Genomic DNA, 17,563 nt, shown 5'->3' with positions numbered 1-17,563 from the left:
TGGTCCTTTTTAAAATAATGTGATTAAACCAAAAATAATAAGAATGTGTTACATTTTAATATTATTATTAAAAAATTTGTTTGGTTGCCAAAAACGTGTTCTATCTTGGCTTATAAATTAATTTATCATTGAATTAAAATTGTATACATTCATTACCTATCCATAACAATTAACAATGCCTATTCAATATTCAATGACGAGCTTCACTCAACTTCTACAACTACTATGAAACAAAGCGGTTACCTAATATCTACTGATTAACTAGTTATATTACAATCAGGCTTACTTTCCCTAGTTTATAATTGTATTTATGAAACTAAGTATAAGACATAACTACATAAGTTATAGATACAAACAAGTGTATTAACAGTATTTTATAACCGTAGAGTGTATATTGGCAAACAACTAATAGTTTTGTTAATTGTTTATCTTTTACCATCTGTTCTGTAATTTATATCTATATAGTACCACAGAATATAATACCTAGATAGTACCTTCACAAAAAATGATAACAGTATCAAACAGCGGGCAAATCTTTAAATAATAGTAAATTATTTTTCTGGGGGACAACCGTGAAACGTTATGCTAAAATGTTCGACTAATGTCTGTACTCTATAGTATTCGCCATAGATAAAAGACTACTCGCGAATCGCTTACGACTGTCGTGGCCTATGGGCCTATTAATTATTAGTAAATGTTTTAAATCGGGTCCACTGAGGAAACGTTTTCGTACGTAGCGGACTTGGGCCGTTCGTGATATTTCATTGACCATGCGTAAGTGTATCGTATTCGTCATTTTTCAATATAATATTATGCTTAACGTGTTTGACATATGTCGTTCACTTTTGTACTACTACTGTTCAGTAATGTCGGGTCGTCCATTTGACAACTACTCATGAAACTATTTAGAGAATGTTTTCTAAAATCACATTTTAACGCAGGTTTATACTACAGGTTGGATTGCTGCACGATGCGCGTTTCAAACTATACTTTCTGGAAAGCAGATGAGCCCCGTTACTGTCAACGTCTTGACACTGCGGTGTCATGGGTTCTGGCTGAAATGTTGGCAGACAGATCTAGCCATTGTATCAAGGAAAAAACTTACGATATATTTTAATACCAGACGTTGTTTCAATATCACTTCTCCGTTGGGAGCGTCAAAAAATTATTACGACGTACTGGGCATTCCAAGAGACGCCAATCCAAAGCAAATCAAAGATGCTTATTACAAACTGGCAATGAAACACCACCCCGATAAAAACCAAGGAGTACTCACTAAGGAGTTCAGAGACATTAAAGAAGCATATGATGTATTGAGCAATGAATCTAGTCGGATGAAGTACAATAACAGTAAGGGTACAGGTACTTAAACACTTATACATTTATACAAGATTTATATTTTATATATTTTTCTTTATAACTATTTGAATAATTTTAATTGTATTTGATTATTGATTCTTTACATTTTATATTATTATTTTTGTATAACATTAAATATATCATAATTTTAAACAAATCAAAATTATGTATAAAATCTTCACATATTTATTATGATAGTAAAGTATTAACCAATAGTTATGTTATTTTTTGCAGATTTTCCAAACAATAACTATAGAAGTCAGAATAGTAGTACATATTCTAGTAATTGGACATCTAATTCTTCTTATGGCCGTTATAACACAAATTATGAATATACATATAACAGGTCAAGAACTGAGAATAGCCATGCAAGATACAAACGCCCAGAGGGCTATAATTCACTAAAACCATTTAATGTCTTTATAAATGTAATTTCAGTACCCAAGAATATTATAAAAACTCAAATTGATTTAATGTTATTGAGTTTTATCAAAAACCGTACGTTAAAATGGATTTTGTTTCAACTATTTCAATATCTATGGACATTGGGGTTGAAAAATTTAAATTATAATGTATTGATACCATCGTCATCACCTGGCAATGGATTAGGAGAGTTTATCAAGAGTTTGCTCGAAAGCCAAACGATAAGGATTGAACTAACAGAAATAGAAGCAATAAAGGGTAAAGCAGTCAGAGTGAATGTTAGTGAAAATGAAAAAGTGCTAGTAGTTAATCTACCCAGAGGAGTACAAAGAAACCAATCATTCTACTTATTTTATCTGATCGATGATGATGATAATATCAAATTTAAAAGCTGAATTTTGTTACTATTTTTGTAAATTAAAATGTATTTATTTACAGAATAGTGAATTATGCTTGCCCTTTTACTACACAATTATCAATGATACAAGAAGCTATTATTAAATATGTATGACACAAGTGTGTATGTACAGATTAACTTTGGTACCTTACTAGTATTGAAATAACAAAGTCGTACATGCTGCTTTGATTTAGAAGTATGAGTGTATGAGTAGGAAAGCATATACTTTAATTTATTGTATATTTTGAATCATCTATGAGATTTTGACTGTTGAAACAATATTATAGAAGAAAATACTCTATTAATTTTAGTATTTTTTTGGACAATCTAACTTTTCTTAAAATCTAAATCTACCTGTACTTTACAATAATGAACAGTGAAGAGATAAATATATCAACAATGTCAGTATACTTGACTGGATATGACCAAAATAAATACTTCAGTTTATTACACTATTATAACACTTCAGATTATTTCTTCATAAAAATCAACATGCTAACATAAACATACAAAATTAAATTACATTGTATTTGATGACAATTTATTGTAATCTCCAAAAAAAAAAAAAATTTGATTGATAAAATATTGATAATATTTAATTAATTAATGAATAATTATTTTTTAACTTAATAATCAAAAATATTAATCAGTTATACTTTTAAACCTTGAACTAAAATAGTAAGATAATATAATATATATAATATTATATAATTAGTCAAAGCATTAGATTACCTAATTCTATGTCTTAACTTATTTTTTGTAATATTCAATTACCAAAATCCTACTGTAATTATTATAAATGTAAATAAAATCTAAGAGACTACTGCATAAAAAGTGAAAAACTAAAAAAATAATTTAAAATTTCTGGTTATCATCAAGAAATATTCCGACTGCTAAGAAAGTGAAGTAATTTGTATAATTCCTAATTTTAATCAAACATAAATTTAACAATTCTGGTATTATATATTAGTGCAGACGTACAGTGATTCTTGAACTACACAAAATATTAATGGGAATAGGACAAAGAAATTTTCTATTTAATTTATATAAATCATTATTTTTGCTCTTATTTTATTTTATTTACCAATTCAAAATTTGAACTGTTTTAAATGTCAATGTTTTGAACGTTTTTTTTCTGTATACTTTATTTTTTTTTTTTTTTTTATAAAGAGTAATTTTAAAATATACAGCTAAGATTGTTTATTATTTTGATGTTAAGGTGACACAAGTGTTTGATTTTAGTGTCTAAAGCTGACATGAATCAAAAAAGGTTGAGAATCACTGTATTAGTGAGATAAATTTATTGTATTTACTATTTTAATATATTTATAAATTATTATTCAATCTGTGCTGTGTTGTGCATGGGTGGACACAGGAAAAAATTTTGGGGGGGGGGGGTTTTTTAAAAAAATTAGAATTTTTCGAAGGTTCATAAGTAAGAATAACTATGTTTGAAATTAATCATCCATTCATTTCGGCGGGGGTTTGAACCCCCAAACCCCCTCTACAACTGCCACTGGTGCTGTATTATAAACCAAATAAATGAAGTTAATAAAATTTACAATTTAGTAAATGCAAAATAAAAAAATAAAAACAAGAACTAACACATCAGATTAATTTGAAAATATCCTATATTAATTGTTTTTCTATAATATAAAATAAGTACAGTCATTTAAATTGTAAGTTACAGAACCCATAGAAACATATACTATAGTTAAACAAAAAATGATTTATTACTATAGTAATAAACAATTTTTATCAACGTGTACAACAAAATGTATATGAACACAAAAAACATAATTATTTGTCTTTATTTATGCTAAGTATTTAAACACTTGATAGTTTATATTCCTCTAATTTTTCTGGTTCTATTTCAATAGGATTCTTTGTAGCATCAACATAATGAAGAATTAATGAATCTCCATTAAATATTAATCCATCAGTAACCATACGACCTATTACACGATCCATTTGATTTGATAAATGTTCACCATCTTCTAGTTTGAATATACGCAGTTTAGGAGTGTTACTTTTATCATTACGGTTTTCGATTTTCAAACGAACTGCAAATAAATCTATTGTTCTGCCAACTGTCCAGGTCTTACTAGTGAATAAGGGCACAGGTGAAATAACTTTATTATCTTTCATAGGTGGATGAATAGTAAAATAAACTCTGTCAACCACTGGTATTTTATTATCACCCAATGCTTTCCCTTTAAGTTTCATTAAACGAATTTGTTGGGCCATACGTCTTTTTTCTGGTTGTAATTCGGCTTGCCTTAGACTTGCTTCAATCTAAAATAAATGTGATTAGTATTAAATTTAAGTATTAAATGTATTTACCTACTTTTTTATCTGCTTCTTCTTTAGCTAATGCAAATTGGTCTTTAGATTTCTTAGCTGCTTCTCTTAAAACTTTTCTAGCCTCTTTCCCTGGCAGTTCGTCAAGACAACCATGATGTCTATGCGCCAGACAGTAATGTTTATTACATTTTGGGCATAACATTTCACAGGGATTTTTTAACGTACAACTATCATGTGAGCATTCAAACCAAACTGTTTCCTAAAATATTATAAATAAATTAGATTAAATCATTGAAAATTTAAGTAAGTACCTTTAAATACCAATAAAATTTACAAAGTAAAAAACAATTTAAAGTTTAATTATGACTAATTACTATAAAATTAGTATCAAGCAGTAAGATACCGAGTTCCTTACCAGCTTCGGTTTTAAATCATTAGTAGATTCTATGGGAACACATTGATGACTATCAAATCTTGAATGGTCTTTACAAAATACAGCATGACAATTATCACATTTGACTGGCAAAAAATCTAATTGTTTACAGTCCTTGTTACCACACTGTTTACCAAAATCTGGAAACTCCATGATAAATGTGTCAAACTCGGGGCGGTGGAGGCAATGGATTGTCACTAAGTATGTTAGTAAGAGCTAAATCAGTCCACTTTGTGTCCTGTTGAGTAAGTGTCAAATGTGCATCAGTGGCGTCCGCCTCGGGATCAGGTAGTTCTTTGATGGGAACCACTATTTCGTCAAATGATAAGTTTTCTTGACGCCAAGGATCATCTATCAGTATTTGTAAACGACAGTTGGCTGGTGGGAAACTATCCATAACATTAAAAATTTACCTAAAATAACAATTTAACATCATATATAAAACAATAAATCAAGTTCTATTATGACGTAGAATTTTAATTTTGATATCACTTACTCACATTAAACAATAGAATACAGAAAACTGTTACTTTATTATTTAATGATGATATGAACTCGAGCTTCTTATTCAACTGTTAAAAAACCTACAAGATACGTAAATTCTCTTTAATTATTATTTTTTTTATATATTATACAAAATATAAACCTTTATTCATTAACTGTTACAAATGATAACAATCATTATGACCACAATCTAGAATATTCTATTCATGGTTTTATTACATACTATCTAATATCTATACCATGGTTAATTTTATACCGCGTTATTAACAAATTTGAATTTATTTTTATTTTATATACCTAATCAAACGAGAATTTAAAAAAAATTATTTTTATTAATTATTATTATAATAATTAAGTTCCTTATAATCGTGCGTCAAACCCATAGCCATTGGTTAAATATTAAATGAATGCCATAACCTAGGTTTATAATTTTTTTTCCCAAACCAATCAGAACACTAAGCTTTACAACTGATTGAATCCTTGAAATTAAATGTGTGCCTGAATAAAAATGTATAAACATACTATACGATATATAATATGTTTCGTATAAGTCAACCATATAAATGGTTTGTTTCTAAACCTAAAAATCATTCTTCTAAGTCACAACTCACAATACTTTTATGTTTTATGTTATCGTCTGAAAATTCAGGCTTGTATAATAGCTATACTTATTTGTATAAGATTTTAAAAAATAAAATAAAACTAGTTGGCTAATTAGATGACAATGTCGGTTACCTTTCCGTTCTAGTACAATTTCAATTATTTATGTCACAGAATTCTATACTTTCTATAATATAGAAATCTGTGATTTATGTGAATGTTTATTTTAATAACCTATATATCATTATTTTAGCAAACATGCCAACGCGTTTAAAGTGATCCGTGGAGATTACTAGATGGTCAGGAGAAAAAACGAAAAACGATGGGTATAATATATTATATAAGAATTGTTCATAGAATTTAATAATAAAAATAGCGGTTTAGCGGTATATACTTAGTGGTTAAACGAGTCCTTAGTTTTTATTATCTCATTTTGGAATTGTATAATATTGTAAAAATATTTTTTTCCTATTAAAATAATAAAAAATACTTTGAAAATACGAAATTATTATTGTTTAGAGAGTTCAATCATTGTTGATAACAACGTTTTAATCAGTCATTTTTTTTTCAGAAATAACCACCTTAAATATTAATTCCAATAGTTATAATTTACACCTATAAGTTCCAACACTTAATACCTGAAGACTGAAATAAAATTGACTTTCAAGTTTCAAGTTTTAAATATAAATTATAGAAAAATAACTTAAAATATTGGGCAATAAAAACAAAAGTTCATGTAAACTTAAATTATATTATATACAAAATTGTTTTAGAAATTTATAAACAGTTTTTTTTTGTTTTCTAACATTTCAAAAATGTTTTAGAAATAGGTTACATTCTGCTCATTTAGCACCCGAATGTTTATCATTTTCAATCATCCGTCTTTCCACTTCGGCATCCAGCGCCTTTTGCTTTCTTCGGCCGAGAGGGGTTCTCGAATACCACTGGTTGAAAGCTTCATCTTCTTCTTTGTAAATTGGATCGTGACGAGCAAGTGCGTTTAGGATTTCTACGTGCATCAGAGGGCGGATCGTAAGCTGTAGCACTCTTTTGCACGTCATAACCTACATAGGTACAAATTAAAACTCATTATAAATATTAAATAGAGGCATATGTAATATAATATATATTATATGTATTTTTTGGAAATGGAACATAATACCTACCTATAATAGTTGTGATTTTGTTAATTAGTGAAAATACTGCGTAAAATATTGTTATATGTAAATCATGTAATAAATACCAATATACCATAGCCCATTGGTATGGATAATATTTTAAATTATACAAAAATAATAATACCTCTTGAAGTACTTTAATGATAGTACCGATGCTGTAACCATCGGATAGTTTTGCCAACGAGCTAACATCAAATTTTCGACTGAGTCCACTATACTGGAATAAAAGATCGTTCCATATGTAATACAGACTGGCATAATCTGGGCGAGGTATGACGATAATTTTTCCGTACGTGCCAGTTAAAGATTTTTGATCGCAGTCCCAGGGACAGCAAGAAGTGCCAAGTAACAATATCTGAAATGCGCGAGTACGTTGATATTGTAGTTATTAAATAAGTCATAAGTGAATATTATAGTATATTAATTAATAATTAATGAATATTAAATAAGTAAACATACATAACACATCCATACAAAGTAATATTAATTATTGAAAATAGCTCAATATTTAAACCTAACCACCTAACTCGTTAATCCATCATTAACTGTTTAGTAAAATAATAAAGAAATAGAAGCAACCACTCCTTATAAATTTATAATATTTTGCAATATAAATCGGAAGTGTAAATCGGAAATGTATCGTAAAATATGAAAATAATTTATGTGGGTTGTTGGTATTATATATAAACAATAAACATATAGTTAGTAATCGTTAAATATGTATACTAAACCCTGTCCGTCGGAGCGATGGCCTTAACAAGCTTAGGCAAGTCTTTTTTCAGCCTTTTCGGATCAGTCTTATCAGTTTTCGGTACTTTTTTCATAAACGTCTTCTCCGCGTCTTCGATGAATATCACAGACGGTTGAAGAAGCCTATATAATATTATAAGTATATTGTACATTAAAAATTTGTTAAAATAAATAATATGCATTAATATTAATATTAACATCACATCATCGATCTCTTTCAGAGATAAATTGCATCTTTTATAATGATAAATGATTGTCTTTTTAGTTTTTTCCTTCTACCAGTTTCATAAGATTCCTAAAATATCGTTCTCAGGCATTCTTTCACTCCCTGTGTCTGCAGGCCAGTAGCCAGACCAAATTTTCAGGTGGGGCAAAGTAAACTCTTGGGGAGCGCATTATATATAAAAACAATGTCTTCTTAATATTTTTAGGGGGGGAAACGCCCCTCCCCGTAGCTACGAGCCTGTGTGTCTGACATGAAACCTAAATATATAGTAACTCAGAGAATGTTAATAGGCGCAAAAAAAAATTAACTTACCTAGACTTAATATAAAAAACGGGCAATATAAGTGATAAAAACACGTAGGTTATACAACAAACAAAATCGCTCTAGCAGTCTAGCGAAACACAGCGATGCCGACGATATACCCAGACGTATAATATATCAATATCGACAATATCGGATTATCTTCTTATTATAAATATAACATTATTGTTATGTATATTCTGTTAAATTTATTATATTATCTAATGATTTGATTTTTTAATGATTTGACGAACGACTGGTTGAAGTTATCTTAATTTATTTGAAAGTAGGCTGGTCGAATTTATCGAGTAATATTTATAGATCTCCTGTGGTTACTCAGTGGTAGCAGGGTGGTCTCATGCGTTTTAAACTTGTAATTGTAAATAATACGAGTTGAAAACTTCAAAATATACTAATAGGTACATGCATTTCAATTAAAACTAGATTTGACTGGCTTATTTAAACCTGCCGTAAATTCTAGTTTTAACTATTCAAAACCAAAATTGATTAAAAGGGATTTGTAGAAGGAAACTAGTTTTGACGGATTTCGGATTTAACTTTTACATATAAATTATAAATATATTATATTATGATAGATACATAAATGTAATAAAACGCTAGGTACCTGGCCACTTTGTTGACGAGATGGAGCAACATGGTGAGTCCCGATTTTCCGGGATATTTTCCCACGATGTTGGCCGAAGTCAAGTCGAACAACGTGGCCCCCAACTCGGTGCACACTGCGTTGACCAGCATGTGTTTTCCGGATCCATGTGCTCCAGCGATGAGCACAGAACGCACCGCAGGCCCGGCCTGATGTATCTGGTCGCTGAGCATCGGTAGCACGCAGCTGTCTCTGACCGCGTGCCGGACATCGCCAAGCGTTGGGCTCGGGTCGTTGTCCCATCGCATTACATCACAACCGGCGTACGATGCGTCCCCCTTGAATGAGCTAAGCCGAATGGCAGGATACTTGTGTATGATACCGTTCATAACCAGCTCTTCGAACAACGATTCCAGCTGTAACAGTTACTACGTCATTCAGAGTCAAGGAGGATTAATGTTAAATGGTGCCCTCCCATCATCCCCTTCCCTGCTTAAGTATTCCCTTTGTTGAGAACTCAGATTAATAATTTACTGTAAAAAATATATAAAGGTAGCCTGTAGGTATTAATTAGAATCTAGTTTATTACTAAATTCATTAGTTTAACTACTGATATGGTTAAATAGATACATATTATAATTTTATAAAATTATAGTATCATGTATTGACTAGGTAAACAAGTCAATAGTCATTATTTAATTTTTTTTTAATACATCTACTATATTTTTATTGAAAGAATTAAAAATAATATTGGAGATGCATTTATTTAAAATAAAGATAAAAAATTTATTATTATATTATAATACTGGAGGCATAAATTGTATGGAAAAAGAATGACATTTATTTTTAAAAATTTGAGCTATACCTACTATATTCTAATTTATATATTCATTATGATGTAACTCATATAAGTGTACTTATTCAATAGTGCATCTATTCTATGAACTTCTATAGTCATTTAATTATTATTGCTTAAGTTATAAAAAAAAAAAAATATTTGCTGATCAAATTATAAAATAATAATCAAGTATTGTTAATATTTACAGTTCTATCAGGAGTTAAATCCTTGTCACGTTTTTTCTTTGCTTTTTTGCTACTCCTTTTTACTTTTTTTTGTTTCTTTGACCTTTTGATACGAATAGCATTATCTTTATCGAGTGCGTTTTGTAAAATTTCAAGTTCAGCTCTCAAATGTACATCAACTATCTAATTGTGAAAAAAATCATTTTTTTTTTTTTAATCCACTCAGAAGATTTTTGTATCATTATATCCACCAAGTTACCTTCCGTAGTTCTCGCTCTACTTCAGCTACTTTTTGAGCCTTTACAATACTTTTAATATACATTTGACTAGTGTTTTTTGATTCATCCATTCCTTTCCATACTTCTTCATATTCTGAACTAGCCAACATGAGTTCTTGAAGAAAATTTGAAGGTCCCATTTTGAAACCAGCATCTTCTTCATCAGCTTTTTTTTTAACTTCTTCCTTAGACTCTTTTCCCGCAATTGATTTGCTTTTATGACCTAATGAAAATAATTTATTTTATAACATTACAAACACATGCAAAACAAACTTATGTCTACTATAATAAAATCAACTAAACTAACTCTTGGTTCCTTTAGATGATGATTGACTAGTTGATTTACTATGAGAACTGGCAGTTTTGTATCTAGTATAAATTACTGCAGATCCACCACTTTCTTCTGATGGTAAATCTGGAAATTTACCCGTTTGTGATTTAACTCCCATGTACCATGCTCTTACTTCGTCTCTTATATCTTCTTTCATTTTTTCCTTTACGTGGTCTTTAATCTTTTAAGTTTCATTATTTTATTAAGAAATTATTAAATCACAAATAAAAAAATAAATTAATAAAACTAATACTTTCTCTTTTTCTTGTATTAGTGCTAATTCATATTCTTTCTGTCGTTTTGTTTGAACAATTCTTCTAGCACTTTTAACCTCTTCAGCTTTTTGTTGTTCTTCAGTGTCAATTGAGTTAGGGGGTAACATGCCAATCAACAACATTTCTTCAACAACTCTGCTTCTTATTTTTCTCCGCGTTATAAAACCTCGCCATACTCTCTGTATTTTCATTGCAGCTTTTCTTGCATTATCACTAAGTTCCACGTCTCCAGCATCAGGTTTGTTCATGGCTCTAACTTCCTTCATGAATTGAGCCCTCATTCGTCCCTGTCGTGCCCTCTCATGTTTTTGTATCAATAATATTGCTTGTCGGATGGGCATATCAACTTCAATTTTCTCTTCTTCATAAAAACCCGTTTTCTTCAATACTTCATCGATAAAATTACTCTGCCATTCAATTGTTTTAAGCCTTTCATTTCGATAATGTGATGGTATTGTTAGTTCTACATCCTGTGGCAATAACCCAAGCTGTGCTATGGCTGAGTCCAAGTAAGTAAATTCATTATAGTTCAAATTGACCATGTCATTTTTTAGTTCTAAATAACGCCCCAAAGATAATTCCAGAATGTTTCTAATAAGTATTCGTTTCTGAGGTTGAATAACTTGATCATAACATTCGTCCAATTTATTAATAGATAAAATATAACTAACCATGACAGTAGACAACTCTTTGAACACAACAACTTTATCTTTATTAGTTTTAGATGTAAGTAGATTCGAGTCATTTTTTGTAGCCTCGTCTAGTGTTAATTGAGCTTGTGCCCATAACTCATTATATGTTCTGTAAGACATGACTAAATATTAAATAATGTTAAGTTATACAAAAATAAAGTAAATTTCATTTTTATTATCAACCCTTTTTATGTTTTTCGTGTTAAATCAATAATAATGTGTAACTATGGCTGTGTGCAGTCAACTATGACACAACAAAATATGAGTACTTATATAAAGGGATAAATATTTCTAAAGACTATTCAAGTATTTATTATTCAAAATTTTTTCTAAATCAAATAAAAACACTTTAATTTTATACTTTTTATTGTATATTAAATTGAAAATATTTCATACATATTGAAACATAACCAATATTCTTAATTTTGGATGTGTTTACAAAATAACACATAAGATATAACTAAACTATAATTTAATTACTATCATCTTTATTGAGTCCAAGATCACTAATAAATGCTTTAGGATTAGGGTCTCGTCCTTTGAAACGTCTGAATATTTCTCCAGATGGACAGCTGCCACCAAATGCAAAAAAGGTATCTCGAAAGCTAAAATTATTAAATACCAAAAATATGAAACATGAAAAATTGATGGTGATGCAATTTCAATATTACTTGTTTCCTAAATTTTTAGTACTTTCATCAGGAACTTTAAATGATTGAAATACATCAGCTGCTATTATTCTAGACCATAATCCAGAGTAGTAACTTGCTGCCCCTTGTTCATTAGACATAACCTCAGCAAATCTGCATGGGAAACTGTTCCATTTACTTAATGGAAATCCATAATAATTACTCCACATTTCTTTCACTAGGTCATTCCAATTCGTTTTGCTATAAAGTAAAATATAAATATAATATTTGTATACAAAAAAAGTACAACAAATAAGAACACAATAATTTAAAAAAACAAAATAAATAAATTACAGAAAAAAGATGTTATTCTTTCTTCTTTTCCTTCAGCAGAAAATTTTATAAAAATTAATATTAAAAAAAGTCAGCTAACATTATATAAGTATTTTCCATTATTTTTAAAATTGTACATTTTAATAATTAATTTTTGCCAAATCGAAGAATTTCACAAAAGTCTTGTTTAGAAGAATTTTTTTTTTTATACAACATATATTTCTTTAAGATTAACAGATTACCAGTGGCAAGGGCTAAGTTTATGATTAAAGATGCAATGAAATAAAAGAAAATAGTAAAATTACAATATTATAGACAATCATACTTAAAAATATCATACCAGAAATAAACAAATAACAAATTAAAAATCAATCATTATTACAAATTTACAGTGTTGACAGGACATTAATAAAAGAGTTCATAACGATCACTTAAAAATAAAATTAGAAATAAATAAACAGTGAAACATGACCCATAGGAGAAAGGTAACCACCACCTGTTTTCTAATTCCCCATTCATATCACACTTGATAGAATGAGACAAATGTTACATTATCTCATATTTATTTTTGTATTGTACTAAGATATTTACTTGATTGACTTGCCATAAGAGATAAAGCTGGCTTGCTCAGCAAGAATATTCTAAGAAAACTAAACAAAAATAAAAAGTTTTCAACAGATATATATGTATTATGCAAATTTTTAATTTCTTTTTTTCCTTTAAATATACTAAAACCAAATTATTTGTTTGTATTTTAAGTAGGTAAATATTATTTCATTTCCTCCTATGAAGCTTTGCCACTAAAGATAATCAGTTAATAATAAAATATAATTTATGTTTTTTTTTTTTTAATTCCAGTATTTCCTAAACAATACTTATTATTATATTATAAAATTATAAAATTATAATATTATATTCTTACATAGTATGCATTTTTAAGTCAATCATAGATTTGTAGAGTTCATCACAAGTATTGAATCCAGCCATATGTTGTTTGATTTCAGTCAATTGATCATTTGGTAATCTTTTTCCTGTCTTGTAGTGGCTATTAATACTGTCAAATGTCTCTTTATCATACAACCTAAAGGAATAATAAATATTTTAAATAAATATAGATAGCTATACACATATTTCACCAAATATTAATTACCAATGAATCATAAAATTACTGGTTATTCCAACAGCATCCCATTCGACATTATTTAAACCCGATACTTCAGCATAATGTACTTGACAAAGAACATTTTGCAGTAAATGACCAAACTAAAATTTAATTTTACAAAAAAATTATGAATATTATCAGTTGTTGAGTTATGTATCGACAAATAAAATATTTACTTTTCCAAATAAGGTTTTCACTTGGTCAAAACTCAATAAACTTGGGTTTTTATTCTGTGCTGATGGAAAGTTCATTATTAGAGCTGATAACGGTAATACTTTTTTTGGTATCGATGAAGCAGTCCTATGAGTTACTAACCAACCAGGTTCACCAACAGCTTTCATTTTTTGTGGCCTGAAAATACATTTTATAAAACATATTCACTACCAATTTATAATTATATTAGGTATATACCGAGAACAAAGATCTAAATAAAATCCAGCTACAATAGAAGGGTCATTTTCATGTAATATTTCATAATATTTGACATCAGGATGCCAGAGGTCAGCTCTGTTTGGCATTTCTAAAATGCGAATTCCATAGAGTCGTCTACATAGTTCAAACAGACCATCTAAAACTCGGTCTAGAGGGAAATACTCAGACCACTGAACTTCATCGTAACTAAAAAATTAATATATATTATATATTAATGGACAAAACACAACAATGAAAAACATTTAATGGGATACATAACTTACCCATAAAGTTCTTTTTTTTGTAATCTTGCCCAGTAACCAACATCCCACATTTGAATAGGATATTCATTACCCTTTTTATTTGAAAAAAGTTGTAATGATTCTATTTCTTTGTCTTGTAAGGGTCTTGCTATAAATATTTATTTATTAAATAATAATTTCATAAAATAATACATATAATAAATCAAATCTAAACAACTCAAAAATGTATACGTATTAAATAAAATATTAAATAATGAAAAATAGTATTATAAAATAAAATATACTATATTATATGTAAGTGGTTTTCAACCGGTGGGTCATGAAAGCTTTAAATTGAGTAGCGATACGACTTATTTTTAAAATTAAAATTAAATTTATAAATGTATATAAGGTAAAAAAATAATTACAAAGCTTATGTGAATGGCAAAAAATGTAGGCCTAAAAAAGTGGGTAGCGAGTCCAAAAAGGTTGAAGACTCTGTTATATAATATATTAATATATGTTATACAGTACCTTTATCCAATATTGTCAATAATGTATCTTCTATGGCTGAAATTGAAGGTGCCATTTTTGTAGTCAATGATAGTTCACCGTAATTTTTAAAGCCCAATTTTTCAGCAGCTTCAAGTCTATAATTTATTAAAGTATTAAACAAAAATTAATAAAATAAATAAATAATTATTACAGTAGTCTAACTAATCCAGACAACTTATATTTTGTACTTTGGTACTCTAGTACTCATGTATAATGTATATATTCAAGAATACCTGAATACACATTACAAAGATATTATTGTTACGATTAATAATAATAATAATGTGAAATGTAAAAATCAATAAATTTTGAATTTGTATAAATACATAAGGTATTTTTTGAAAAATAATTATTAGTAAGTTAAAAAAAACGCATTCCATTTAATCTGGATTTTCGATAAACCAGATATAGAGTCTGATCCCATCTAGTCGATGCAAGATTAGTGAGACTCTACAGTAATACTAATCAATCATTTGAATAAATACATAAATAAATATTGAATTTTTTTTTTAATTCTTGTTAAGACTATTCTTAATTATTATTTGACTTACCTTAATTTTCGGATTTCTTCAACTTCTAAACCATTATTAAGTTCTCTTTTTTCATCGGCGGGTGAACCAGCTTTCTCATAAGCTTGCCAGACATTCCAACGTAAATCTCTATCTGGACAATACTTAATAAATCTATCTGCAATACCCCATGTCAAGGCAACTTTCCATGGACGTTTCTTAGGATTATCTCTGTAATATTAACACAAATAATATATATATATATTATATATTTTTTTAATTAAAAAATAATTTAGAATACAATTTTACTTATTTAATGCCATTAATGTCAAAAGGTCTTCTGGAAAATCTTTGACTAGTTGTGGATTATCAATTATTTGTTGAAATTGACTCCATGCCATCTAAATATACAATATTTATTTAGATATACAATTTGGAAATAATTACAGATATTATTGCCACCAAAAAAAAGTATTCACCAGTGACTTTTTTTTATAACAATATTTCAATTACAAATATTTATCATAAATCATTGTATATAGTGTATAGTTTATAAAATCACATTATTATGTGTAGCAATCAATTACTAAACCAAAATTCTAAACAAGTATAATGGTTAGTTGTGCAAAGATAATTTTTTTTTAGATCACAATGATCAAGCTTAATCCAATTAAGGTAACACATTAAATGATATACATTCATAATATTTTAAAATCATTATAATTTAGAAATTATATCCTTTAGTTGAATATATTTATATAGTTTACATAGATTAATCTTACTTCTAAACGAATTTTAAAGTACTTTTGCTTAGCACTGCATTTTTGTTTATTTGCTTTAAATGAATAATCTAACTTTTCACTAAGTTCAAGTCCATTGAGTTTTCCTTCTTTAATAAATTTATTTACAACTGCTACTTGTTCTTCTGTCAATTTAGACAAATCTGCTTTCTATAAACAACAAAGTTGTAATTTATTGATATTTATTCAAACAAAATAATTAAGTTTAAAAAAAAAAATACTAACTTTACATGCTTCATAAATAGGTTTGCTATTGTATTTTGTGGTATGAGACATACATGCTTTGTTGTGTATTGGATAATATATTCGAGCTGGCATTACTGACATATCGGCTAAATATAATGTTTTTAATACAGCCCACATTTGATCAAATTTAATACTTAGATTTTCTATTGGTTCTAATACATCTTTGAATAAGTCATATTTTCCATCTTCAACTAAAAACATTAACAGTTCAAAAGTTATATGGTAAGTTTCTTAATAATCATTACACAAAATCATTTACCTGAGTTAAGGTAATCTTCAATATCGCGAATACCACATTCAAAGTCAATAAACTGATTACTAATTGTGTTTTCACACTTTTTAACATCTAAGCCCGTAAAATTTGGATGATCAGCATTTACTTGTAAGAGACTTTCTGTTAAATCTTTACTGATTTCTGGCAATCTAAGACAATGATAATTATTTATTTAACTCATTCAAATACTAAGACAATTTGGAATAGAAAAGTATTAATTATTGTTGTATTAATATTTAATTTAATCTTTTATGTAAGGAATTTTAAAATCTTTTTATAAGTCTTTAAATCATTTTTAGCATTCATTGATATTTTCTTGGTTTACTTACAATACAATATAACCATTTCGACTAGGTACTCTAGTTAGTGCACAGTTCTTGTGTTTTGGTATTATGTTTTGACACAATCTTGTGCAACGTGAAACAAACAACATTTTGAAATAATAATTGACTAACTTAACTATATAAAAATCTAATTTAATGCGTTCCTAAATTTAATTATTCAATTATAATACCAAAAAAAATAGCATCACTTTGGTTTACATTTAAAATATTTAATGTATATAGTTAATTGATGTTTGCTCTTGCTTTTAAAAAATAAAAATGAACTTTCTTATCATTTAGAAATTATCAATAATATTTTAAGGTTAATACAATCATTATTATCACCAATATTAATATTATCTATATCTGTGGAATGATATGATAAGTTTCGGATAGTAGGTA

General features: G+C 28.0%; 4 protein-coding genes across 8 annotated transcripts; 1 reads left to right on the top strand and 3 right to left on the bottom strand.

Annotated features, from left to right (window-relative positions):
- The first annotated feature begins 515 nt into the window (after positions 1–515).
- Positions 516–2,495, top strand: LOC114123229 (dnaJ-like protein MG002 homolog). Of its 4 annotated transcripts, none has more exons than XM_050197113.1 (3): positions 516–774; positions 955–1,356; positions 1,594–2,495. In XM_050197113.1, the coding sequence occupies exons 1-3, from the start codon at positions 771–773 to the stop codon at positions 2,175–2,177; spliced, it is 990 nt and encodes a 329-aa protein (XP_050053070.1). In that variant the 5' UTR covers positions 516–770; the 3' UTR covers positions 2,178–2,495. The 4 variants fall into 4 exon arrangements, with proteins under 4 accessions (XP_050053070.1, XP_027841929.1, XP_027841928.1 ...); XM_027986128.2 differs by having other exon boundaries at positions 955–1,350; positions 1,594–2,222; XM_027986127.2 differs by having other exon boundaries at positions 955–1,362; positions 1,594–2,222.
- Positions 2,496–3,792: 1,297 nt separating this feature from the next.
- On the bottom strand, positions 3,793–5,576 carry LOC114123224 (AN1-type zinc finger protein 1-like). The gene is made up of 4 exons (XM_027986124.2): positions 5,413–5,576; positions 4,899–5,329; positions 4,527–4,742; positions 3,793–4,474 (listed from the first exon to the last, which is right to left on the bottom strand). Exons 2-4 carry the CDS (start codon positions 5,067–5,069, stop codon positions 4,007–4,009), a joined length of 855 nt encoding a protein of 284 aa, XP_027841925.2. The 5' UTR covers positions 5,070–5,329; positions 5,413–5,576; the 3' UTR covers positions 3,793–4,006.
- A 1,175-nt stretch (positions 5,577–6,751) lies between these two features.
- On the bottom strand, positions 6,752–11,915 carry LOC114123237 (dynein regulatory complex protein 11). 2 transcript variants are annotated; one of them, XM_027986138.2, is made up of 8 exons: positions 10,964–11,915; positions 10,687–10,891; positions 10,361–10,602; positions 10,123–10,284; positions 9,100–9,494; positions 7,930–8,071; positions 7,323–7,553; positions 6,752–7,084 (listed from the first exon to the last, which is right to left on the bottom strand). In XM_027986138.2, the coding sequence occupies exons 1-8, from the start codon at positions 11,795–11,797 to the stop codon at positions 6,863–6,865; spliced, it is 2,433 nt and encodes an 810-aa protein (XP_027841939.2). In that variant the 5' UTR covers positions 11,798–11,915; the 3' UTR covers positions 6,752–6,862. The 2 variants fall into 2 exon arrangements, with proteins under 2 accessions (XP_027841939.2, XP_050059962.1); XM_050204005.1 differs by lacking the exon at positions 6,752–7,084 and having other exon boundaries at positions 7,462–7,553; positions 7,925–8,071; positions 10,964–11,900.
- Positions 11,916–12,025: 110 nt separating this feature from the next.
- On the bottom strand, positions 12,026–17,443 carry LOC114123221 (oligopeptidase A). The gene is made up of 14 exons (XM_027986121.2): positions 17,168–17,443; positions 16,824–16,987; positions 16,544–16,755; positions 16,301–16,468; positions 15,828–15,919; positions 15,561–15,749; positions 14,989–15,104; positions 14,497–14,623; positions 14,213–14,419; positions 13,978–14,152; positions 13,790–13,902; positions 13,562–13,720; positions 12,349–12,567; positions 12,026–12,282 (listed from the first exon to the last, which is right to left on the bottom strand). Exons 1-14 carry the CDS (start codon positions 17,269–17,271, stop codon positions 12,150–12,152), a joined length of 2,178 nt encoding a protein of 725 aa, XP_027841922.1. The 5' UTR covers positions 17,272–17,443; the 3' UTR covers positions 12,026–12,149.
- Positions 17,444–17,563: the final 120 nt, after the last annotated feature.

Source organism: Aphis gossypii, chromosome 1, assembly GCF_020184175.1.
Source record: "Aphis gossypii isolate Hap1 chromosome 1, ASM2018417v2, whole genome shotgun sequence".
NCBI lineage: Eukaryota > Metazoa > Arthropoda > Insecta > Hemiptera > Aphididae > Aphis > Aphis gossypii.
The sequence above is the reverse complement of the archived record's forward strand: the minus strand, read 5'-3'. Positions and strand labels throughout refer to the sequence as shown.

Bases quoted from the DNA above. Each gene is read 5' to 3' on its own strand.
- LOC114123229 (XM_027986127.2), top strand. The intron at 1,363-1,593 runs GTACTTAAACAC...TATTTTTTGCAG, and splicing joins CAATAACAGTAAGGGTACAG to ATTTTCCAAACAATAACTAT.
- LOC114123224 (XM_027986124.2), bottom strand. From the start codon at position 5,069: ATGGAGTTTCCAGATTTTGGTAAACAGTGTGGTAACAAGGACTGTAAA. The intron at 4,743-4,898 runs GTAAGGAACTCG...ATAATATTTTAG, and splicing joins ATGATTTAAAACCGAAGCTG to GAAACAGTTTGGTTTGAATG. The intron at 4,475-4,526 runs GTAGGTAAATAC...CATTTATTTTAG, and splicing joins AAGAAGAAGCAGATAAAAAA to ATTGAAGCAAGTCTAAGGCA.
- LOC114123237 (XM_027986138.2), bottom strand. From the start codon at position 11,797: ATGTCTTACAGAACATATAATGAGTTATGGGCACAAGCTCAATTAACA. The intron at 10,285-10,360 runs GTAACTTGGTGG...TTTCACAATTAG, and splicing joins TAGAGCGAGAACTACGGAAG to ATAGTTGATGTACATTTGAG. The intron at 9,495-10,122 runs GTAAATATTAAC...TAACTGTTACAG, and splicing joins ATTTAACTCCTGATAGAACT to CTGGAATCGTTGTTCGAAGA.
- LOC114123221 (XM_027986121.2), bottom strand. From the start codon at position 17,271: ATGTTGTTTGTTTCACGTTGCACAAGATTGTGTCAAAACATAATACCA. The intron at 14,153-14,212 runs GTATATACCTAA...ATGTATTTTCAG, and splicing joins TATTTAGATCTTTGTTCTCG to GCCACAAAAAATGAAAGCTG. The intron at 12,283-12,348 runs GTAATATTGAAA...TAATAATTTTAG, and splicing joins ACTAAAAATTTAGGAAACAA to CTTTCGAGATACCTTTTTTG.